General features: G+C 48.9%; 6 protein-coding genes across 6 annotated transcripts; 2 read left to right on the top strand and 4 right to left on the bottom strand.

Annotated features, from left to right (window-relative positions):
- Positions 1-1374: 1374 nt before the first annotated feature.
- PtrM4_090520 (uncharacterized protein) lies at positions 1375-4218 on the bottom strand (the record flags this gene model as incomplete). Its single annotated transcript, XM_066106926.1, has 1 exon — positions 1375-4218. One exon carries the CDS (start codon positions 4216-4218, stop codon positions 1375-1377), a length of 2844 nt encoding a protein of 947 aa, XP_065962594.1.
- Positions 4219-5842: 1624 nt separating this feature from the next.
- On the top strand, positions 5843-6766 carry PtrM4_090510 (BetA, Choline dehydrogenase and related flavoprotein; the record flags this gene model as incomplete). Its single annotated transcript, XM_001934502.2, has 2 exons — positions 5843-6349; positions 6461-6766. The coding sequence occupies 2 exons, from the start codon at positions 5843-5845 to the stop codon at positions 6764-6766; spliced, it is 813 nt and encodes a 270-aa protein (XP_001934537.2).
- A 109-nt stretch (positions 6767-6875) lies between these two features.
- Positions 6876-9440, bottom strand: PtrM4_090500 (uncharacterized protein; the record flags this gene model as incomplete). Its single annotated transcript, XM_066106925.1, has 1 exon — positions 6876-9440. The coding sequence occupies one exon, from the start codon at positions 9438-9440 to the stop codon at positions 6876-6878; it is 2565 nt and encodes an 854-aa protein (XP_065962593.1).
- Positions 9441-11449: 2009 nt separating this feature from the next.
- Positions 11450-13425, bottom strand: PtrM4_090490 (Pyr-redox-3 multi-domain protein; the record flags this gene model as incomplete). Its single annotated transcript, XM_001934503.2, has 2 exons — positions 11450-13043; positions 13097-13425. The coding sequence occupies 2 exons, from the start codon at positions 13423-13425 to the stop codon at positions 11450-11452; spliced, it is 1923 nt and encodes a 640-aa protein (XP_001934538.1).
- A 2320-nt stretch (positions 13426-15745) lies between these two features.
- PtrM4_090480 (uncharacterized protein) lies at positions 15746-16205 on the bottom strand (the record flags this gene model as incomplete). Its single annotated transcript, XM_066106924.1, has 3 exons — positions 15746-15880; positions 16049-16139; positions 16195-16205. 3 exons carry the CDS (start codon positions 16203-16205, stop codon positions 15746-15748), a joined length of 237 nt encoding a protein of 78 aa, XP_065962592.1.
- Positions 16206-16704: 499 nt separating this feature from the next.
- PtrM4_090470 (uncharacterized protein) lies at positions 16705-17437 on the top strand (the record flags this gene model as incomplete). Its single annotated transcript, XM_001934505.1, has 2 exons — positions 16705-16902; positions 16982-17437. The coding sequence occupies 2 exons, from the start codon at positions 16705-16707 to the stop codon at positions 17435-17437; spliced, it is 654 nt and encodes a 217-aa protein (XP_001934540.1).
- Positions 17438-18030: the final 593 nt, after the last annotated feature.

The raw sequence follows: 18030 nt of genomic DNA, 5'->3' as shown, positions 1-18030 counted from the left end.
TTTTCTCTTCTATATTACCTCTCTATGTCTATTAAACTTTCGAAATTTGAAAAAGAAGTTTATACTCTATCTTTACAACAGCTATCTACTAGTGCTATTAGTACTATCCTAGAAAAGTCTTCTAGATCTATTACAGACGCTTTACAACGTATTAAGAAGAAAAAAAGTACTTCTTTACTTCTTTCTAAGCCTAAACTAGGTCGCCCTTCTAAGATCTCTAAAAGAGCTACTAGAGTAGTTAATAGAGACCTAGAACGAAGTCCTAAAAAGACAAATCAACGCATTTTAGAAAAGAACAATCTCGATTTCTCTACTAGAAGCCTACAACGCCTATTAAAAGTAGAGAAATACTCTGTTTCTACTGCTAAGAAAAAACAGCTTTTAAACGCAAAAAAAGCTGCTTTACGGAATAAATTGTTACGATTGCAAGGAGGAGGACAAGCAACAACGGCAGGACAACGTTGAAGGCGGGGCACAGCGGGTAAGCTTGTGCCGCGCAGTCACGTGACCTGCCCTCCAACCTTGGCATGACCGCCATGGAGGGCACGACCTCCACGGAGGGTGCGACCTCCATGGAGGGAAAGGCCACAATGGAGGGCACGCTTATTATATAACAGTAGGCAATGAGCCCTTACGGTTCATTGTGTTCAACTTCGAAATCTAAGGATTAGTACTTGATTCTCAACTCCCCGTATATTACATCGATCTACCAATCGTGCTATACAACCTCGTGTTCATCGCATCACTCCATCCCCGAGAACCAACCCAAGATCATCTTCGGACGACCTTCACATAAATACGCTAAGAAGACACTTAAAATTCTAAAATATATACATTTTAACAAAGTTATATTTTCAGACGAGTCTTCTATACAGCGTAGACACGGTGCTAGGCAAGAATACGTTAGAAAGAGAAGAAACAAGAGAACTGGCAAAGAACAAGTCTCTACAGCTAATTCAAGTGAGTTTAAAAAAAATCTGAAAAACTTATTTTATTCTCCTAAAAATCTAGTATTTTTCTAGTTTTTTAGATTATTTTTATCTAGCTTACTAACTAAGTTATAGCCCGAGACATTACTATCTGTTGGAAGGCCTTGTACGATCGTACGGTGAATAACAGTAGCTAAGGTAATCTTGTGTATTGGTATTCTGGTGTATGATGATTCTACGAATGTGGGGGCTACGAAGGTATACATAGCGTTGGGTCCGAGTTGGGCCGAAGTAGGATCGAGGCGGTACATTAGGCCTCATTAGGCGACACACCGTGTGTATGCCGACACTGGCAATCTTTTCTTGTTGTAACGACTGATGTAAGGAAAAAAACGGGTCTTCTAAAAAGAACACAATGAGAGGGATTCCAAATAGGCATATGTGCCTACTCCGTAGGTCGCTGCACAGATCCCTCTACTCGGATTGACAGCTTGTTGCTTTCGATGAAACGTTCTAACGCGCGATTTGGTGTTGCTTTCGTGAATGCGTCCGCAGGGTTGTCCTCTCCGTTGATCCAGCGGACCTCAGTGATCTCGCGACGCTCGTATGACTGCCGAAGCGCCATGATGTCGATCATCAGTCGCTTCTCAGCAGTTGTTCCGAGTTTAACGAGGCATTCATACAAGGAGTATGAATCCGTACACACAATAAGTGGGATCGGTGGTAGACCTAGGCGTCCTGTAATCATCTTGAGGGTTGTCAGGATAGCGATAGCGATGTCGACACCGCTAACCATGCCGTACGTTTCTGAGGCAAGAACGCTCCGGGTAACGCGTTTGCATTTGGTCGAACTCCAATGGATTACGTTACCACGAATATCAAACGTGCTGTCTTGTCGACTCGACTCATTCGCAAGGATAAGTAGGTACCCTAGCTGTGAGCTAAGGTCTTGGTTGTTCGCGAAGGATCCGTCTGTGAACACTACCAGCTTTGCTGTAGCGAGGTCGAGAGGGACGTATCGCAGGCCTCGTTGTATGCTCTCAGATTGCCACTGCAGCCGGCGGTTAAGCTTCACGTATTCTGTGTCCTTAGGTTGTTGTATTTGCGCAGCCGCGGAAAGATCGAACGATGCTTCAGGTTGGCATATCGACGCAATGTACGCGCCACGCGCGCGCTGCTCCATGTACTTCTGTGCTCGGTTTGCTGCCTTCGGATCAATGATTTCGATCTTGGCACCTTGTCCCTTCTGCGTAAGTAGAATCGTGTCTCCGCGCAACGTTAGAGTACATCCGTTGAACTCGAGTGATACTTCTTTGGACAGTCTCTCCTTGGGCTTAGCTCGAAAATTGGCTTTCTGGAGCGCAGCGTCTTCTGCACCAGAGAATGCAGGCGTCCCAATCGCGAGAGTATCGTCTGTCTGCAGGCCCACTATTCCAAACGCTTCCCGTCTCCCGTTCGTGATCAGGAGGCACGGGTCATACGTTGATGTAGCCATGTCGAGCTCCTTGCAGTGGTGTCCTTGGTACGTAGCAAACCAGTGGACTCCTGCTTCCGCGATTCCATAGAGTGGCTTGATTACGCGAATAATTGTTCCCTTGGGATACTTTGTTATAAGCTCCTTTGGGAGGTGCGCTAAAACCGTGCGGAATAGCTCTGTTTGTGCCTGTGGGTACGCTTGCGTGATATCTCGTAGTTCCACAACCATGCCCTCATCGAGTAATGCAGGCGCTAGGGCTAGAATCAGGCGCTGGCTGGCTCGTTGGATGGTTGGCGACTGCGTCAGGATCTCGTGTTTGCCCTCGTCATTGTAACCTTGAACAACGAGGCGTGATTTCTCGTACGGGACCATGGTCTTGCCTTTGACTTCGCGGACCATGCGCGATTTGAAGATACGATACCCGCCGTGTAGAGTTGGATCAAACAGCTCAAAACTGAATACTCCACGGCCGACGAGGTCGTCGATCTCCTTCTGATCGGATGCTTCGAATGGAGCGCCCGGGACGTTAATCACGCCGTCATTGCGTAGCTTGACGGCCAGGGCGTAATCGTCCTCCTCCTTCTTCGACAGGTACTGCACCTTGGGCTTGTTCTTTGATCCAGGTGGGCGGCCCCGCTTGCGCGGCTGAGCCGCTTGGGTGGCTTCCGCCGGTGGTACCGGTAGTGGCGGTTCATCAGCAATCGCTTCGTCTGTGGTCGGAGATCCACCTGTGCCTTGATCTGCGCCGTCTATCGCTGTAGTCAGATCGCGATAGTACGGTTTTACGACAGTGGATCGGAACGTCGTTGGGCCGTTGATCATGTCTACAGTAACATCGTGGTCCTTCATATCGATGACTCTATACGGCCCTTGCCATCCATTCTTCTCGCGCCATACCATCACCTCACTCTGAAGAGGCAGTGACAGTACCCCGTCTGTAGTAGGCCCATTCCTGGTACCAAGTGCGTTGCTCACCGCATGTTCCGCTGCAGCCTTCCGCAGCGCCCTCATCGCTTTCTGGATTGCCTCCGCGCGATGGGTTATCGAGGGAGATGGTGGTGAATCCATGGATATCCGGGGGTATGCTGGTGTATACTCGCGGAATCGGTCGAAGTTGTTGTAGGTGAGGGGAGGTTGCTGACTTTGGACGCGCTGATAGGCTGGCTGCGGTGCGGATTCAGTTGTCTCTATAGGCTGGCTTCGGATTGGTTGGTTTTGGGCTTTCTCAATCGTTTTTGCCAGCTGGTCCTGAATCTGTTGTTCTTCCTCAACGGTCTCCTGTCGTCCTTGCACACGGGCGTGGGTCTGGTCTTGATCGCGGGTTTGCCGACTGTCTACGTCTCGGCCTCTTGTCCTTACAGGCGTTTGGGTTCGGCTCTGGGCCTGGCTTGATAATCTCCTATCTGTGGACTGTACTGATCCTTCACTGCGTTGTTGCCGTAGTGCCCGCTCTTGCAACATGTGCGCAGCTGATCGTGTGTCAAACACAGCCGACTGGAATACGTCCTGAGGCCATTCTAGGTACTCCTCCATGCGTAATAACCTAGCTAGAGACTCACTAGGTGCCATATTAATACGGCCAGTATACACTCCCTTAAAGCGGAGGATCCGCTTTAGTTCCTTTGTGTATATTGGCTGGGCACGTAGGAACATTGCCTCTGTCCATCCTTCAAAGTCCTGACGGAACTCCCAAAAGAGTTCTTCATCTGCTGTTGGTCGATCTGTATAGTCCGCAATCGCACGCGCAATGTACGTTGTTGCTGTAGTAATCCCTACCTCATCGTCTGGAGCTTCAACGTTGTCCTCCCACATCTCTGGATCGATGTGATGCCATTCTCTTGGTTTTATGTTTGTGGTCCCTAGTAGCGCCTCTAGTGTGGGTACCACTCTTCTACTACTGCTCGCCATTCCTACTGCCGGTGTCCTGGCTACCGGTGCTCTTTCTAATGATGTTCTCTCTCCTGCCATTGTGTTCTTGTTGATGCTTGTTGCGCTAGCTGCGTTCGCTAGAGATGCGTCGGTGGTCGTGGGTTGTACACGGGTCAAATCTCAACCGGTCGGTTGGCGCGTGTATAGACGGCGTCTTGGAACGCTTCTGATACGGCTGTAACGGTCGGTCGCTAGCCACGAACGACGCCTGATATAGCTAACAGTGAGCTTAGCATAGATAACTCCGCCTTGCTGATATAGGCAATCTAGGGAACGCGCGGGGTAAAGAATCTATCTCTTCTTAACCTAACTGTCTGTGACTGCCGTGCAATCACTGATCAGTGTTGGAAGGCCTTGTACGATCGTACGGTGAATAACAGTAGCTAAGGTAATCTTGTGTATTGGTATTCTGGTGTATGATGATTCTACGAATGTGGGGGCTACGAAGGTATACATAGCGTTGGGTCCGAGTTGGGCCGAAGTAGGATCGAGGCGGTACATTGGGCCTTATTAGGCGACACACCGTGTGTATGCCGACACTAGACGTTATACTGCGGTAAAACAAGCTAAAGGTTGGTATACTAAGTACTAGTTACTAGATCTAGCTAGTTTAATATACTAAAAGCTTAAAAATTAACTTTCTTATCTAACTATTGCAATAGCTGATAGAATAGCTCTAAACTACAGTATACTATTCATTGATATGTATGTAATAACATATGAAATTTCTAGCCAAAAAGATACTCTAAATAAAAAGTTGTAGCTAGAAAAGAGCAGAGCTTTTTAGTATACTTAAGTACTGCCAAAGTTACACGAATCTAAGCTTACTAATCAGCCTTTTAAATAAGCTAGCCTAAAGAAAAAGATCTTCGCTTTCCAGAACACTAAAAGCTAAAGTTCTAGCTAGTCTAGTTGTCTAGATATATAGCTTTAAAAAAGGTAGCTTTTTTAATGTTGTTTTCTTTTTGTCACCCTACTGTACCTACACCATCTTTACCCTAAGAATGCCGGCCAAACCCCTTGCGATATCAGCGAGATCTACGACTTCATCCTGGTCGGGGCCGGATCAGCCTCATGCTTGGTCGCGTCACGTCTCTCGCAGCAGCAGCCCGATCACCAGATTTTTGTTCTGGAAGCTGGAGAACATATTCGCGCTGATCCCAAAGTTCAAACTCCTGGTCTAGCGACGGCACTGCTGTCGAATCCCACTTACGATTGGGATTATTCTTCTGCGCCTGAGCCGGGCTTGAACAACCAGAGTGTGAAGCATCCAAGGGGGAAGCTGGTGGGTGGTAGCAGTGCAATTAATAGCCACAGTGTGGTGTTTCCTAATTACGAGTGGCATGATCGTATAGCGGAGGAGCTTCTGTCAGGTTCAGGGAGAAAAGAGTGGGCCTCACAGGGCATGAGAAATTGCTACAAACGATGGCAGGCAGAACAATCCGGGCCTACAGCGGACAACGATGTTGGGTCCCTTGATCGATTGCACACATCATTCCCACGTACCATGGGCCTTATTCAATCTCGATGGGTTGAAGCTTTTGAAGAGCTTGGTCATTCGACGAATCCTACAGGGTTTGTCGAAAGCTATGCCGGAGCAGTCAATGTCACCAATGCAATCGACGCTTCAAAAGGCGAGCGAAGTCATGCAGGCACAGCATTCCTAGATTCCGCCTTGAATCGTGGCAATGTGACGTTGAGGACTGGTGTAAACGTCGATAAGATAGCATTCGATGAATTGTTGACCGCTGATGGAAAACTAAATGCTAATGGCATTCACTACACATACAACGGGGAAGATCATCTGATCAGCGGCCGAGAGATAATTCTCTGCGCAGGCGCATTCGAATCCCCCGCTATTTTGGAACGATCAGGTATCGGATCCAAAGAAGTCCTCGCAGCAGCGAATATCCCGATCCTGTATGAACTTCCGGGAGTCGGCGAGAACTTACAGGATCATCTGAACTGCGGCTTATCATTCGAAACCAGAGACGACATCGCTACTCGTGACGACGTACTGTGAAACCCCGAAGTACGACAGGCAGCATCATTGGAGTACGAAAGGAGCCGTACTGGTCGATTTTCGGAAGGAGTAGCATACAGTTTTGCCTTTACACCACTCCAGATGCTAGAAACCCCGACGGAGACGCAGGAGCTGATCCAAAAAGTTCAGCAATGGGTGGCAGCAGAGACCAACCCAAGCCTAAAAGCCCAATATGCTCTCATCCAAGAGGCCATCGAAAGCCCTAGCGAAGCAACAGCCACAACATTCATGCTGCGCTTACAGCGTCACAAAGACGCCCATTCCCTACCCAAGGACATCCCATCCGTCGTCGATGGCAACTACATAACCGTCGTCGCCATCAGACTTTCCAACAAGCAAGTAAAGCAAGTCACCGCTCTAAACTTGACTTGCTTGGTTCAAACATAGGCTTTACTTGACTTGCTTGGGGTGATTTTTTTACTTGCTTGACTTGCTTGTATTACTTGCAAGTACTTGGATTACTTGACTACTACAAAGAGATTAAGCTACATACAAATTACCAAAACTCAGTGTTCCACTCTAGTATGTTGTAATCTCCTACAAGCTGCTCATCTGAAAGCTTAGCCTCGCTACAGTTGTACGGTTTATAACCAGCTCGCACCCATGACCTTACTAATTGAAGAGCTGCGAGTAGCTCACTGCCCAGAGCACGTCGTTTAGGTTCAAGAAGGTCGCCAAGCTCACTGAAGAGGCGCTCACAGTCGCTGCTTGATGCTGGGATAGTCATGATATCGATTGCAAACTGCGCTAAATGCGGGTATTTCGGCAGTAGTTGTATCCAGTATTGGACAGGATTTCCATCTGCGTTGTACTGCTCCTGCGTCCACTGCGGCTCTTGTGTTTTCCAGCGCTCAAACTCGTCAAGTGGAGCCTCTCGGTCATTGTTGCGGCTAAGTATAGCAATAATTGCCTCGTCTATGTTGTTGCTACTCGGCGCAGTTGTATACCGCTGGCGTGCTCGTTGAGGTTTGTATGCCGCCCAAAGCTGTTGGAACGACGCGTTGGCACTAGTAAGCCAATCAGCTTTGTCTGCCCACGCCACATCGCAGTAGTTCTTGTAGTACGGGTGTAGGCAAACAGCGGCGTAGTAAGCGGGCGAGTCGTCGAGCTTGTTGTAGTAGTCGTTGGCTTTGCTCCACGCGGCGCGGAGGTTGACGTTGAGGTGATCCTCTGGAGCCTCGGCATGAGCGTTGAAGTCGACGTGCTCGAACGGGCGCGCCCGGGCCTCAAGCTTGCTGAGTACGTACTCAAAAACGGGTATAACCTCATAGATTGCGCCGTATTTGCCATCCTTAGAGCGTCCCTCGAGGCGTTTTGTGGCGTACTTGAGCGGCTCTAAGCAGTCCTGGTACTCTGCAATCACCGCCCAGTCAGCAGCTCGGAGCCCAGTTGATCTCATCCAGTTTGGGGCGTCGGGCCGCTTATTATTCCGCTGCGCAGCGTGCGCATCTTCAAGGATAACCCTATTGATATGATGCTCAGCGTACAAGTTATACGCGGCTTGAAGCTTGGTAGCGCGCTCAAAAGCAGCATAGTATGAGTTCCAGCGAGTGACGACAGGCTTGACTGGCTCGAGTACTTTGAGACGCCCTTCAGCAGGCAGGTTGTTGTTGGCAAGGCGCTGGTAGCCACGAAAAAGCTCGTACTGTTGCGGCGTTTTGATATAGTTGATGACGTCAACTAGCACTCCAATAGGGCCATCTTTCCGCCACTCTCGCATATACTGCTCCTCGGTATTGTACTGCTCTTGAGTGTTGCCGTAGGCGTCTTTGTTGGTGCCAAATATAATAGCCTGGCCGATGAGGTTAAGCGTGTGACAACTGCAGCGGAGGCGCCGGTGAGCGGACTCAAATTCGTACTCGCGCGCGAGCGCGGCGATCGCAGTGTCGTTGTTGGTAGCGTTGTCGAGTACAAAATAGCCTAATCGGTCGCTTGTTATTCCGTATGCTGAGAGCGTCGTCGAGATAGCTTTGGCAATAGCCTCACCGGTGTGGGCGCCAGCGAGCTCAGGCAGATCGATTGGTAAGTCTCGTATTATTCCAGCTGCGTCGGCAAAGTGAGCGACTACTCCAGAGAAGCCACGTTTACCACCCTTTGTTGTCCAGCCATCAAAGCTTACGTGTATTTTGCTTACTGAGCCTGACAGGGTGTCGATAACTTGCGGTCGTATAGACCGGAACAACCTCATCACAAAGGTAGAAACGCTGGTATTACTTACCCACAACGCTGCCTCTGCCTCTGGGTTGGCAAATCTCATCATCTCTCTAAAATCAGGCGTCGTAAGTTCGCTGAGCGGGTGGTTTCGGTTAACAAGCCACATGACAGTGGCTGTTCGAAAGCCCTCTACGTCGAAGTTTCCAAACGCGTTAGCAGTGTTTTGTTGTACGTCTAAACCAGCGTCAAAAGCTTGCCGCAACGACAGCTGGCCTCGAGCTCTCTGCGCTAACTTTGGGCCATCTTTCGTAAGGTTGTGGCCAGGCTTTGGTTGGCTGAGATGGGTGGCTGCTGAGGTTGTAGCCTGAGTAATGTTAAACAAACCACCACGGCCAGCGTCGATAGTTTTGTGTACATGGCAGTACTTGCACACAAACCAGATTCGAGATGTAGCATGGCGCTCAACAACGCGGTAGCCATACTGAAAGATCCAACTTTTTGGGCGCTTAGAACGCGCCAATGGCTTGATAAAATCAGGTAAACGTGCCCAGTCAATGCCGTCAAAGTTCTCAACTAGTGCGCTGTTTGTCTCATCCTGACCACCCTCTCCAGCCTCAGTTGTAGCCACCGTGCCAGCTCGGCTGCCCTCGGTGGGCGCGACAATCTCAGCCTCCGCCTGCGACTCTAAGAACTGCAACTCGAAGGTAGGTATTGGCGGCGAGGCGTTAGCCTGGCTTGCGGCAGCTAGGGTTTTGCGAGGTGATCGACGCTGAGGTCTAGGCTTAGATGCAGGCTTAGATGCAGGCTCAGGTGAAGCCTCAGGAGTTGAGGCGACGTTGTTGGTGGCAGCGGCTACTTTCGTACGTTTGCTCCGAGCAGAAGTTTGTGGTAGGCGACGTTTGGCCATATTGGGGGTATCAGGGCAGTATAAATCACTGGAAAACGCGTTGCTATAGGGGATACTGCATTGCGATAGGCTTCTAGACAGGCGTACGTCGAGATTGGAGCAATGCGCTAGACTAAGGCTAACGTTATTTGATAGCCGCTTAGCCTGTTTGGGACTCAACCGAGGCAACTGCAACACTTCAAAACCATCGCGACATCTACCGTACAGCAGTTTTAGCACCCTCATCACAGTAACGCTAAAACAACCAAGTAAACCAAGTAAGCCAAGCAAGCAAAGTATCTTGACTTGACTTGCTTGCTTAGCTGCCCAGCTCTTACTTGACTTGCTTGCTTGGTTTAAACCAAGCAAGTCAAGCAAGTAATCCAAGTCAACTTGCTTTTTGGAAAGTCTGGTATTGAGCGATGACGAAGGAACCACCAGAGAAGCTGCGTGAAAGCGGTAGACGCAGAAGTTGCTAGGGCTGTAGAAAATAAACGGGCAAAGCTCATGGATATGGCGGTGTTCCGGTCTTGGGGAATTGTGTCCTCAACAAATTTGCGATTCAGGTACAAGCAATAGCAGTAATGTCCAACTGCTGTTGTAGTCGCGATGAGAAAGCAAAAGACCATGATGAGCGGTGTTGCCCAACCAATGGCCCATTGGTCTGAGCGAAAAGAACCTTCGGTACCACCGGAATCGTTCTCTGGCGCGACATGCGGATAGACTCCGCAACAATCAATTCAATCCGGTCACTCTCCTAGACCCACTTACCTATCTAGGTAGGGCTTAAACTCCTATAGGTAACTACTAGGCTTAAAGCGGTAATCAATCAATCCAATCTGAACCTTCTAGGACCCACTTAATTGATTGTTGCGGACTGTGCATGCGGATGGACTGTACACTCTGTTTGTTGGACAGACTGATATGGCGTGTCATATTGACGGAGTGAAGAATGGTGTAAAGACGACATGCTGAATTGAATTAAGGATAAGTGACTCATAGACTCCTGAGTAGTCTATTCACCCTTATAATGATGTTCAGCTGCGGCTGGGCGTCTAGCAGCAAGATATTTTCAGCTGCGGCTGACTATGTGCCACGCCAATGAGACATGATCACCAAGGATGTTCCTCGCAGTTATTCATATAAAACAACAAATGGATACACTGTTGTAATAGATACAGTTTTTGGTACTTCTAATCCATCCGAAGATGTTAATCCACAATATTAAGGCACTGTTGATACGGCAAAGGTGAGGTTGAATCAAGTAACGATCGTTGCAACGAGTTGAAGTAGATGGTTATGATTGATTAGAGGAGGTGGGCTGCAGCTCGCGTACGAACTGAATCCCACCCCACGGCACGGGCCACGCACGTAGTCACGTGCTCGCCACGTACGTACGGTGGCTCGAAACTAAGAGCAACCAACAGGCACTCAAAAATATTTTAAAGTTGAGTGCGAAGAGCACTAAATAGAACCGCAGTTGAAAGTACTACTACGATATTTAAGAACACCATAGACAGAAGTCTAAGCATAGCTTAGGAAAAGGGTCTAGACAAAAAAAATGAATCTAAAACATACAACAGCGGGTATTCACTAGTGGTCACCCACCTAATTACTAATCCGCCGGTATCTTGCTTAAATAGGGCTGAGCGAACGGGAAGCCTTGTTCTCAAGATCCTATGGTCGTATGTAGAAGATTACATTAAATTTTTGACAAATACCGTTGGCTCAATAAACTTGATCTGGAGAAAGGGGGGGGGGGGTCTTGGCAGAGTTAGTAGGTCATCCGTGGGGTACCGTATGGACAAATTCATGATTGATCACGACAACGTATTTTCAGAACTACAATGAATTTCATCAATTTAGACGGTGACTCGCTTTTCGCTCGGAACCAAGTTTGGTATGGGACCGCTTGAGCGTTTTTATTAAAAAGAAATAGCCCAGCCAAGCCTGGAGGTTTGCTCGTTGTTGATTATCTATTAGTTGAACAGAGGGGAGTGTCTAATTGCGCATGTATGCCAGATATCCTATCAAGCCAAGACTGAAACATCGAAATGTTCGATACCAGGCTTAGCCGCGGAGGCTTCCAACCTCTCCTGGTAATCGACTATACCAGGGCCCCAGACTGCGAATCTAGCCTTCCTGAGCATTTTTTCCATGCCCTCCTCTTCAGTGGCTCTTATCTCTCCCTCTGAAGTAAAGTAGCCAGGAGTGCAAGTCTGAAGTATGGAAAACCAAGTGGCGTGTTTTGCAATTTCATTGCCCCACGTCTCTTCGCTTACCGGGTCGACTTCAATGAAGACTTTCTGACCATCCTTTGACAGCATATGTGCTTTTTTAAGCACTTGTGCGATGTATTTCGCTTGGGCGTCATAGACTGAAGTGAAATTCCAGGAACCTGCACTCCCGGGGCCCAAGTAACCAAAGAGATTGGGAAAGTTGGTCATCGCAACGCCAAAAATTGGTGGGTTTCTCGCGGTCTGAAATTTGCGAGACATCGTTTCTCCATTGTCACCTTTGATGACCGCACTGAGTCTCTCAGAAGCGTCTAGATCGATACTAACAGTAAATCCCGTCGCGAGGATAAGAGCGTCGATTTCGTACTCTTGGCCGCCGAATACAAAACCATTCTCGGAAAATGCCTCCAGACCCTTGCCGTCGGTGTCGATGAGCGTGACATTGGATTGGTTGAAAGCTTCCAGGTAGTCGTCGTGGAAGGCAGGGCGTTTGCACCAGCTACCATACCATGGCTTCAGCTTCTCGGCAGTGTCCTTATCCTTGACCACGTCATCAACGCGCTTGCGCAACAGGTCAGTCCGCGGTCGGTCAAGGGTTTGGAAATATTTGATGTGCTCCCCAATAGCTTGTGGCCCAACAACACTCTTGTTTGAACCCAAAACTGCAGCGCCGGCGGGTGTGTGAGTCCATCCGTCGTTCACCAGATTGGGACCATATTTCCCAGGATTATTCGTGATCCAGGAATTAAAGTTAAGTCGTCGACTATTCTGCCAGCCTTTCTCCTTCGATAGGCTTTTGAAATGTTCTATATCCGTCAAGCGGTTGCCACGATATCCGCAGTACGATGGTGTCCTCTGGATAACATACAAGTGTTTAGCCCATTTCGCCAATTCGGGCACAATCTGGAGTGCTGTCGCACCCGTTCCGATTATTGCGACTGTCTTGTCTTTGAGTTTCACCAAGTCGGGCTGTTCCTGGTTACCGCCGGTGTAGTCGTAGTCCCAACGAGCTGAATGGAACACACGCTTGTTGTTGCGAAATTCCTGCCACCCTGGGAGCTTTGGAATCTTTGGTATGTTGAGAATGCCGCCAGCAAGCATGACGAAGTCAGCAAAGACTGTGATAGTTTCGGGCTTCGTGTTCTCGCCGAATGTACGTGTCATTGTTACAACCCAGACCTTTTCATCGTGGTCCCAGATCTGAGACTCTATTTTCGTACAGAATTGGCCTTGAATGCCGAAATGCTTTGCAGCTCGCTCATTCTGGCCTCGTATCTCCGCACCAAAAGAGTACTTGTGCTTGGGAATGTAACCGGTCTCCTCAAGGAGTGGGAGGTAGCAGTAACTCTCTACATCACACATAAGTCCAGGATAACGATTCCAGTACCTATTCCATCATTAGCTGTGACCTCGCTACAAACACAAGGGAAGAAAACATACCAAGTACCGCCGAATCCACCAGCTATATCAACGCACACAACATCGCTTCCGCTGAAACCAGCCTCTACCAAGCGACACCCTAAAAGGATTCCGTTGTGTCCAGCACCACTGATCAAGAATTTGATGCTACTCCCGTCTTTGAGAGGGGGGTTCCGGATCCGCGGGTCATTGTAGTCTACCCATGGGTCTTTGGCAAGATCCTGAATTTCTTCCGATCGAACGTCGATGTATTGACTGAGTCCGGCTTTGTTGAGGCGCTTTTCGCGCTCCTTTTCGTATCGTTGAATCAACTCATCCATCTCGTCATGCGTGATTGGCACCTGGGTCATTGCGATGGTAGGTATTGGGGTGTAACAAGTAGTTATTGATGAGGCTGGCGAGAGATATTCTATGACTGTTGTGGGCGGTCGACTAGGAATATATGTGCTGCGAATTGGAAAGACAGTGTGACGAGGGGACATTGAAATTATAGTCTTGCGCTCAGAAATAAACGAAATGAATGCTTTGCCATCACTTAGGGTCGGACGATTCGCGGGCCTCTAGGGACGAATACAGGATGGAGCAGAAGCGCGGAACTTGAACAGCCAACAAGTACCGGACAGGCATGACATGGTAGGAATGGCATGGCATGGCAGGCATAGCATGGTAGACGTGGCAAGAGCTATTAATTAGACTAGTGTGCGGCATGTCGGAACATCAAAATGTCACCCAATCAGTATACATGGAGATTGAGCTTACGGTATAAGTCAGAGACGCTAAAATATGAATGCTTAGCATAGAGGGCGTATAGCGTATAGCATGCCGGACCATCCGGATGCCACTAATTACCTCGTGTTCTTGTAGTTCGGTGCCGGTCTTCCAGTTCTTGTGGCTGAGTTCGGACATCGATGCCAGAAATTCATTAGTACAATTCGCGAGTCCGCTGTGGCCTGGCGATAATATGGGCCACCTGATTAGCATGTCACATCATTCACCAAGACACTATTCGGGCGTCGCATGCTCCGTTATACGCATCCGTTATCAACAGTACTCTTAGGAGCACGGGCCACAAACAACAAACACCAAACCCCACAGACATCTTGGTACGACCGTACAGGTTTTGCCATTAGCATACAGTGTGTCATGATACACTGCGATAACCCTGGAATTGTCGAAGATGCTCTTTACATCACTGATTACGTTGTTGCGTACATGAGATATTTGCAAGACGTTGCGGAAGGAAACAAAAGAAAGAGCCCTAGTCCATGTGGTTGGGGAGATAGTTACGTACAGAAGCAGGGCCCGTGCGCCTATCGAGGGGCGTTGGCTGTTCTTGAATTAGCGTTATTGCCGTGATGACTACTACTGCTAGGGACAGTACCCCATCTTACGCTCGAGCTCCTTCGAGCAGCGCTCGTATCGTATCATATAGCACTATAGTTGACGGCCTCGTCTCCGATTCGGGCCAATGCAGTAATTACGTTTAGTTTTACTTTGCAACTTCAGGGCTGAGAAGAGATACATGAGATACCAGGTGTAATTCTATTGATCCAAGAAGCTCAAGCCGATACACATGGAAACTTGTCATTTTGGTCATTCTGTAGGGCCAAGAACCCTTTCAGATAAGCTTCTTAGATGCTTGCTGAGTTCGGATATCACGTGTGTCTAGCAAGGATTTGTCACCAGTTCAGTAATTTCAAGTGTCAAGGCTGGGGAGAATCATGTCGTATTAGAGCTATTGGAAAGAGGTCTATATACGCAGTGGGAAGAGGGGGTGAAGCAGCTAGGCCGTAAAGGTACTAGCGGGTAAATGGGTGGCTGCCTGGTTCCCTAAGGAGGAGCCAAGGGATAAGCCCTATGGCCGACAAGTAAGATGTATGTGATGCAGGAAGGCACTTTCAGTTCGTGTATCCTTGTTTTAGGGCTTAGCCCCAGGTCATTTCTTCATGAGTAAACTTCGTGATATCACCATCTTATCGACCATCGGCCTTACCTCAAGGCCTGGGGTTGATCAGTAGGGCGGCTCAAAGCTCATCCATAGGTTCTGGCGGCAACAAGCTATTGTCGGAGTCATTTCAGTAGACCCGGAAACGGTGCTGTTTACCTCAAACTGAGCGGCAGAGAGAACAATCTTTCAAGATCACATGGTCGTATTTGAAAGAACATGGCGGTATATTGGTGAATCTGGAAATATCCCAGGGTTTCTTATTCCGTACATGTTCTTCACAGGTGTCTGAACTAGCTCATGTCATAGTCACAAGTGCGGCCTCAATTGAGGTTATCCTGGTGCTCTTGCTCGCCGCGTCAGATGTGAAGTGGGCATTTCTTTTATTACTGTAGAAAGTCTCTTCATGCATCTTCCAAAGACTATTAAAAAGATGCTCGTTTGTCTATAGAACGGCAAGCTCAAGATGTAAGTCATCGCGTGCCCACTCAGCCTCACGGGTTCTAGATTTGCGTCTGAGTTTTTGGGGTCGGTAGAAAGGCGGTGAAGAGGGTTGATAGCTCGCCGAGACTTGAGGGATCGTGTAGTATTGACTCTTTAGGCTTCGGCAGTACTGCAAAGGACGTACGTTACTACATGATGCCAAGAAGCAAAGGTAAGACTCACATCTTACAACAAACCGATCGTTACATCGCCCTTTACTCTCGCGTAAATCTCGACCTAGGCTACATCAGCCCAATCGTCACGTCACCCTTGACTCTTGCATAGATCTCTACCTCGACTTCCAGATCTAGCTCGATCTTGATCTTCAAACTGCTGTCCTTCTCGCCCACCTTGGCCGGCCGGTCGGCGATGCGCGACTGGTGGACGGGTACCATGCGGCGGCCGCCTGACCGACGAGGCATCACATAGGGCTCTGGGACGTCACCGAAGCCGTCTTCGTCGTCATCTTGGTAAGCTTGTTGTTGTCGTTGCTGTTGCTGTTGCTGCTGGGGCGCTTTTTGGAGAGCGCCCAGGTCTTCCTGTACGATTTTCCTGGGCTTTTTGAGGGTGGCGGCGAGAGGGCTGCTGGAGCTTTCAGATGTGGTGTCGGTAATTGGGAAGTCGGTGGCGGGGGCTCTAGAGGGGTTGTTAATCTAGATATACGAGAATGTACCCAGCATCCGCAACGTACCCGGAAGACATGGCTATGGCAGAGTCCGACCTCTTTAGATCAAGTGGAACTGCCGTTTTGGTGAAGGGTAGGATAGTAGATTGTTTGATGAAGAAAGGTGGAGTGAGTCCACCCAAAACCTGTCTTTTGTACTAAACATGCCGACCGAAGACTCATTCCATGATGACAGCATCATATCCCAAAAGTTCTTACTCGACAGCTGACAGGTTCAAAAGAGCTGGCATTAATCAAGTTTATCTGGCAAGCGCAGAAATGCCCAGGGTTTCATACCCCGCAAGTTGCAACAACCTAGACACGCGTACGAGGATTAGCGGGGCACAACGGCTATCTCCTTTACGAGGCGCTTCAGGGCAAAAGCATGTTCAAATAGTAGGATCGACAATTTCGCTTGATTTTGCCAAGAGCAGACAAACGGTCACAAATCATCCGTTGACTCTCATCATGACACTATCTCCAAGTCAGCCATAACGATATTACTATACAAGCAATTCTCTTTGCCAAATCTGCATCATGGTACTAGGAATCCTAACTGCCATTGCTGCTTGCCCCGCGATCATTGGAACCACGGAAGCAGTGCGTCAAGGTCAACGGCAGAGCGCCAAAGAGAAACATCGCGGTCTGAAAACAAATCTCTCTGTGAACTGTTCGAGGGCCTCGAGCGCTGGACGAGAAATCGACGGATGTGCAGTGGTACTGAGCAACGATAAGGTGCGTCGCGTCCCCCTACGAAGCCTCGGCGAGATACCAGCCCATTTCCAGAGGCTTGCAGGTGTTGACGATCTCGTAGTTGTATGTTGCAGTGCCCTCGGACGAAAATCCAGACGGTTGCACCGATGACCATCCATTTGCAGGATACTTCCTGCCGTATCCGGATCAAAACTGGGGCCGACAGGGCGAAGGCATGGTCTCGACCATCTCGGACGACCCACCGCAGCTCAACTGGATATACGTTGACCAAGACACCTGTGAGGTGAAGTATGGTGACCGTGTGACATCAGAGCCTCACATCATCGGGCCCTGGGATGTGACAAAAATGGACCGCAGGATCACACTGACAGGCTGGGAAGGGTTCATTGCAGTCCGTTACTGTCCGGGCGAGTGGGCACTCTATTTCGACGTGGACGACAATGGACTGAAGGGTGTTATCGGCGAAGAGATGCTGCGGGTTGAGGTGGAGCTGGTGCGGCGCGAGATGAGGCAAGCGCAGACTAGCGTACCTCCAGCGAACGATAACAAGGAATGAAGAGAATTCGTTTGGTATGCATCGACCTTGGATTTGCTGCAGTCTGTTTCATCAGGAGCTGAAATACTAGGATACTTCACACTTGTTTAATTGGCAATCCAGTCTGCTCGACCTACTAGAACACATGGGTCGTTTTAGTGTCCCAAATGTGGCGAAAAGCGTACTTTAAGGGCTTCAATTGGCTGAGTAGGTAGCCATACCGAGGAGGTGGTTTTCGGACTGGGATCATATAGTCTGATGGAGACCTGCCCTAATGACGTTAATATACCCTTGGCGGTTCGTTGGTAGTGCGCAACAAGAAGTGTCCTTGGTACTGAAAGCACCGTATCTAAACACAACCGGCCACTTCTAGCGGCCATCGATGCATCGAACTACTGGGTTTAGGAACGGGATGCGTAGCTACGCAGTCAACGCACAACGGTCATGTCATATTAGATACGATACGGATGATTCGTAACGCGAGCGTTTACCTTGCAATCCTGTTCCCCGTTGTCCGCTCCAACGCTGCTCAGAAGCGCGGACTCATGAACTGGGCATTCTTCTAAGTGATATAGCCTACAGCATAATCAGGTCATGATCACTCACGGGCGCCA

The sequence above is a fragment of the Pyrenophora tritici-repentis genome, chromosome 4 (genome assembly GCF_003171515.1).
Source record: "Pyrenophora tritici-repentis strain M4 chromosome 4, whole genome shotgun sequence".
In the NCBI taxonomy this organism is placed as follows: domain Eukaryota; kingdom Fungi; phylum Ascomycota; class Dothideomycetes; order Pleosporales; family Pleosporaceae; genus Pyrenophora; species Pyrenophora tritici-repentis.
Note: the sequence above shows the minus strand (reverse complement) of the source record. Positions and strands in the feature narration are given on the sequence as shown.